The 6040-nt window shown below is 29.4% G+C and overlaps 2 protein-coding genes across 3 annotated transcripts; one reads left to right on the top strand and one right to left on the bottom strand.

Moving 5' to 3' along the window:
- Positions 1 to 143: 143 nt before the first annotated feature.
- LOC122526302 (phosphoacetylglucosamine mutase) lies at positions 144 to 2716 on the bottom strand. Of its 2 annotated transcripts, none has more exons than XM_043649645.1 (8): positions 2640 to 2716; positions 2392 to 2509; positions 2238 to 2308; positions 1542 to 2125; positions 1182 to 1463; positions 951 to 1108; positions 571 to 879; positions 144 to 494 (listed from the first exon to the last, which is right to left on the bottom strand). In XM_043649645.1, exons 2-8 carry the CDS (start codon positions 2484 to 2486, stop codon positions 359 to 361), a joined length of 1635 nt encoding a protein of 544 aa, XP_043505580.1. In that variant the 5' UTR covers positions 2487 to 2509; positions 2640 to 2716; the 3' UTR covers positions 144 to 358. The 2 variants fall into 2 exon arrangements, with proteins under 2 accessions (XP_043505580.1, XP_043505589.1); XM_043649654.1 differs by lacking the exon at positions 2640 to 2716 and adding an exon at positions 2578 to 2638.
- Positions 2717 to 3005: 289 nt separating this feature from the next.
- LOC122526301 (T-complex protein 1 subunit theta) lies at positions 3006 to 5567 on the top strand. Its single transcript, XM_043649630.1, has 4 exons — positions 3006 to 3210; positions 3634 to 3936; positions 4031 to 5116; positions 5199 to 5567. Exons 1-4 carry the CDS (start codon positions 3151 to 3153, stop codon positions 5385 to 5387), a joined length of 1638 nt encoding a protein of 545 aa, XP_043505565.1. The 5' UTR covers positions 3006 to 3150; the 3' UTR covers positions 5388 to 5567.
- Positions 5568 to 6040: the final 473 nt, after the last annotated feature.

Genomic DNA, 6040 nt, shown 5'->3' with positions numbered 1-6040 from the left:
AAGCTTTGATATGATTGGTCGATCGTGAAAGACCACATTTATTTCAATTTTAAAAGAGAAGAATGCAACGCAGGTGTGGTGGTGATAGAAATTTATGATATTTATGATGAAATGACTCGAAATATATTTTATAATATCTTATAAATTTCTAAAGTTATTTATTATTTCCTAATTCACTTATATTTGATTATACGAAGTTTTGAGATCAAAAGTTACAGTCGTATAAATCCAGCTAAAAATATAAAAGGAAAGAATGATGACCTACTTAAAAATCAATGATTTTATTGTCTTCTTTTTAATAAGACTAAATGCAGATTTAGATAAAAATATGTAATTTGAGATAAGATCAATGTCATTGTCACAAAGTAGGTTCTGGTCCAATGCCTCCAGCATGTTTATGAACAAGTAAAGATACTTCTGCAGCCAATTTGCTGACATCAGATAGATTTTCACATTCTGCATACACGCGTACTATATCCTCAGTACCGGAAGGTCTAATAATATATTATTCAAATTATTTTAAGTAAAAATACTAGAATAAAAATATTTATTTGTCTATGTACAAAATACCTGATAAAGCTTCTTCCTTTCGAATACTTGGCTGTGACTTTATCAATTTCATTTTGTAATCCTATTGGCGTAACACACTGTCTTTCTGCATTAGCCGTTGTAATAATATTTCTGTCCTTAACTTTAACTTTTACTTGTTTGTTTGGTAAATCTGTATAACATTGTTCCCAATCGATAATGCTCCATCCTTTAGCATGTAAAATAGTTTCTATTAACAACATATCGCTTAAGGCATCACCAACGGTCTGATTAATTATATTTATTATATGTACTAATTTTCCAGCAGCAGTACGTTCATTTTTTTCCAACCTATAGCCATAATAAAATATCAGCAAGATTGTATGCATATAAAATTATCACTTGAATAGATCTAATCTTACGTAAGATTTTCTGCAGCATTTGAAATAGATTGGATAGCCGTTTCCTTAAAAACAACGGTCCCATGACCATTTGCTTCAAAATAAACACCAATATCAAATTCTGTTGCTTTATTGTGCAAATGTTTTACACCTGTTGAAACGCATGCAACTGGAACTTTCTAAACACAATTTAGGAATTAAATATTTCATTCAAAGATTATTTTAACAATAAAAAGATAAATAAATATATACCAATTTCTGCGAAATATAATTAGTTGAACTTGCATTAGCATATGCAGTTTGAACTAGGCCAAGATTTAATTGCAGAGAACTTTCTTGAAGAAGTTCCTTGATGTAGCCTGCTATAAGTGTAGCTATACGATCTCCATCGAGAATATGAAATTTTTTTGTTTCATCTACATAGAAATAAACTATTCTGTCCGCATCTCCATCTATAGAAGCACATTTAACATTTGCTTCAGGTTGCATATTTAATGGTACTTTTTGATGTATTTTAACATAATCAGCTCCACACTAATAAGAAGAAAAACGCATATTCTCTTATTTTAAATTAATTGGTAATAATATAATTTGCTAATAAATTATATATACCATGTAATTTAGTTCTCCATTTCCATCATTATAAATATTAACTTTGAGAACAGAATCTAGATGTTTTTGAAATTCTTTCATAGCAAGTGCACCAACACCATTTGCTGCATCCAAATGTAATTCTGCTATATATTTGTCATTATTAAGTACATTTTTATATTCTCTCATACGTTTGTAAGCCTTGGAAAATTTATTATAATAGCCTTCTAATGTCGATTCTCCATAATTGTTATTTGTATTTGTACAAAAAACAAGATAATGTAATTGAGGTGTGGTAACTATTCCAAAATCTTTTACGGCACCATTCAAGGCTTTAATACCTGCCACTGCAGCACCTAATAAATTAGGGCCACTTTGTCTTGTATCTCTGCCTATTATTACTACTGCATTTGCAGACATATTAATTTTTTCTTCATTTATAATACGTTGAATAATAGTTACAACATCGGTGTCATTTGCATTAGCTAAATCATTGGCTATTGTTTCCCAAGATGCTTTCAACATCTCCCCATTAGGATCAACTAATTTAACACCATTATCTGATTCTACATTGTGACTAGCCGTTATCATCAATCCAATTGCAGCTATAATATAAGAGATCTTTTATTTTATATCCAACTTAAGGTTCTGATGAGACTTTAATGATTTCATTTAAAATAATGATATGACAATAGTAAAAAACTAATGAAATCATACCATTACATTTCTTTGATCTAAGTACAGCTAAAAGGCCCATTCGATAAAGTATATGTTCCAAGAACTCTGCTCTGAAATGATATTAGTAAAATAATAATATAATGTACATTTCACACACACACAAATTTAAATAAAATATACAAGATATATTTACTTAGTTCGGAAGCCAGAAGTTCCATATTGTATAGGTTCATTATATTGTTTACTATATGTTGAATTTTCTACATTATTTATATATTGAAAGTCCATGGTGCTTTAATGTGTACGAAATACTAAAAAAATATTTCTTTAATAAAAATTAGTTTCAATAGATTAATTAGAAATAAGATAAAATACATACGTATATCTATATAAACGTAATAAAAAAAAACAGATAACAACTATTTAAATTTTATAACACACCTGTATACAACAGCGACTTGTGAAAAAGTGACATTTATCGAAGCTTCGTATTTGCCACGTACCGATTAACTCAAAACGCCATCTGCAATTGTGAATACAATATTTACGCGCGTACACACATTGATTTATACTTATCTAATTTATAAATAACTATATATTTAATTAATTATTTAATAAATTCAAACGTATGTTAATATGTTTTCAAATGTCGATATTTAAATAAAAATCTTCTCAATATATTTAAAAAAGAAAATTCTATTGAATATACGTTAACTTGATTGGTTACTTTTAATCTGATTCGACTAATCAGAATTATTCGTATTCAATGATGATTGGATAATTTCAGAGCGCTCATGTAGCTGATTTTTGGAGATGCACAACTGCAATACGCTACTACTAAGTAAAGGTCTATCTCTAAAACGAAGATTCTTGTTGAGTTTATGGTCGGCATATAATAATTACTATTTTATAACACGTGAGATTGTCATTGTTCGAATTTTTTATTAAAAAAATGGCTTTACACGTACCAAAAGCACCGGGCGTTGCCCAAATGTTAAAAGATGGTGCTCGTGTAAGTATATATTTATTGATTTATCACGATTCCATGTTGTATTGCAAATTGCTATACTCCAAAATGCAAGAAAAGTAGCATCGATACCGTCATCGACAGCATTACCTTTTATAGACATTTCTGGCACTTTTTATACATATGATTATAAAATATTATAATATTCAGAACTATGTTATATAGTTGCTATTGAATACGCTTGCAATATTTCAGTTTGAAATTATTTCATAATTTATTTACAATTTATAGATTAAAATAAACATGAACTTTTACTTACAATTAATAATTGTAAAATTTTGTATATTTTATAGTCATTAATTGTGTACAAAACATTTAACATTGAGTACTATAATCAATATTAAAAAATAAAGCCTATTTCTCTCTCTTTGTCATCAAGAAAATATTATAAATTTTCTCTTTTGATAGTACTTTTCTGGATTGGAAGAAGCAGTATATAGAAACATATCTGCTTGCAAACAGTTTGCACAATCAGTGAGAACTGCATATGGTCCTAATGGGATGAATAAAATGATTATTAATCATATTGAAAAATTATTTGTTACCAATGATGCTGCTACAATTATAAATGAATTAGAAGTTGAACATCCAGCAGCAAAGTTGCTAGTTTTTGCATCGAAAATGCAAGAAGCAGAAGCTGGAGATGGTACAAACTTTGTTATCATATTTGCTGGAGCTTTACTTGAAGCTGCGGAAGAACTTCTTCGCTTGGTATTAAATTTTTTATTATGAAAATGAAATAATTATATTAATAATTTATTAAGAAGTAAAGAGTTGTAAGAAAGAAAGGTTTGTTTGTTTGCAGGGTATAACCACATCTGAAATAGTTGAAGGTTACGAAGGAGCATTAGAAAAGGCATTGGAGATTCTTCCTACTTTTGTTGTTCATGAAATAAAAGATTATCGAAATAAAGAAGAAATGAAAGCTGGAATCAAAACATCGATAATGAGCAAACAATATGGAAATGAAGAGCTTCTAGCATCTTTCGTTAGCGAAGCATGCGTATCTATTTTACCTGAGAAAACTACATTTAACGTAGATAATGTACGTGTCTGTAAAATACTTGGAGGCGGCTTAACATCCTCTCAAGTAGTAAATGGAATGATATTTAAACGTCAAGTGGAAGGAGATATAACAAAACAATCCAATGCTAAGATAGCTGTTTATACTTGTCCCGTTGATATCACTCAAACTGAAACTAAAGGAACAGTATTAATAAAGACGGCAGATGAGCTGATGCAATTTTCACGCGGAGAGGAATCTCTATTAGAAACACAAATAAAAGCAATAGCAGCCTCTGGAGCTACGGTTGTAGTATCGGGTGGAAAGTTTGGCGACATGGCTTTACATTATATGACAAAGTATAATTTAATGGCTGTACGGATACCAAGTAAATTTGACATTAGACGGTTATCAAAAACTGTAGGAGCCACAGCTCTTTCAAAGTTAGTTGCACCGTCAAAAGAAGAATTAGGATATGCGGATTCTGTTTATGTTGATGAATTAGGAGACACTATAGTAGTGGTCTTTAGATTGGATGGAAATGATAGTCGCGTTAGCACTATACTTGTTAGAGGATCTACAGAAAATTATATGGATGATATTGAAAGAGCAATAGATGATGGTGTTAATACATTTAAAGGAATTACAAGGGATGGTAGATTTCTTCCTGGTGCTGGAGCAACAGAAATTGAGTTAGCTGCGCAGCTTGCTGCTTATGCAGACACTCTACCAGGATTAACGCAATACGCGGCACATAGATTTGCTACAGCTTTGGAAGTTTTTCCAAAAACTTTAGCAGAGAATAGTGGTAATCATGCGTCCGAATTACTCTCCAAATTGTATGCGGCGCATAAGGAGGGTAAAAAGACTTATGGATTTGATATCGAGGTTGGCAATATTTTTACTTATAAATATATATGTATTTGTAAATGAACTTAATCGTTAGTAAAAATGAATATTTATTTTATAGGCTGAAGGAACTGCTCTTATAGATACAGTTCAAGCAGGAATCTTAGATCTATTCCTTACCAAGCAATGGGCTCTTAAGTATGCAGTAGAAGTTGCTTGTACTGTACTTAAAATTGATCAAATTATTATGGCTAAACGTGCTGGAGGTCCAAAAGCACCAGCTGGTGGAGCCCGTGACGATGAAGAGTAATAATTGGTATCAAATTTGATTAATATTTTATGTTGTCAATTCACAGATGTATTTTAGGATAAATTTACGGTAAAGTCAAAAATTTACGAACATAAAACCTAACTCTTTTGATTCGTTCTTTTTCTTTTCTTTGTTTTGTTTAACATTTACTTTTCTCATGTGTTTTAATATTTGTCTTTATTGAAATATATAATGTATTTATATAAAATTTGTCCCTCTGTATTAGTAATTATAATATTTCAAGAAATAAAATTTATCTTAAAATTCATCTGCGTTAACTGATATCGATAACGGAGAAACAATACATCAATTGTATTTAAATGTTACTATCTTTAAAAAATGTTATGATTGTATGATATCATCAATCTCATGTCATTTTCACTTCAAGAATTTATTATGCATTCTTGAAAGCTCAGATTTTGCTCAAAAACATTAACGTTTATATGGTTTTATATCTTCATTCCGTATTTACATTCACTCTATTCTATTGATGTATAATTAAAATATTGAATAAAATTATATAAGCTAGTATTCCAATTAGATTTCTTTTTTATTTTTATATATTAATTTTATAAAATTTATTTTTAATGCTATGTTTTGTAAGAATTTTATTCTTCGACAATGCAAATATGGAACTAATATTTTTTTTATAT

Source organism: Polistes fuscatus, unplaced genomic scaffold, assembly GCF_010416935.1.
Source record: "Polistes fuscatus isolate 324 unplaced genomic scaffold, CU_Pfus_HIC Scaffold1, whole genome shotgun sequence".
Taxonomy (NCBI): domain Eukaryota; kingdom Metazoa; phylum Arthropoda; class Insecta; order Hymenoptera; family Vespidae; genus Polistes; species Polistes fuscatus.
The sequence above is the reverse complement of the archived record's forward strand: the minus strand, read 5'-3'. Positions and strand labels throughout refer to the sequence as shown.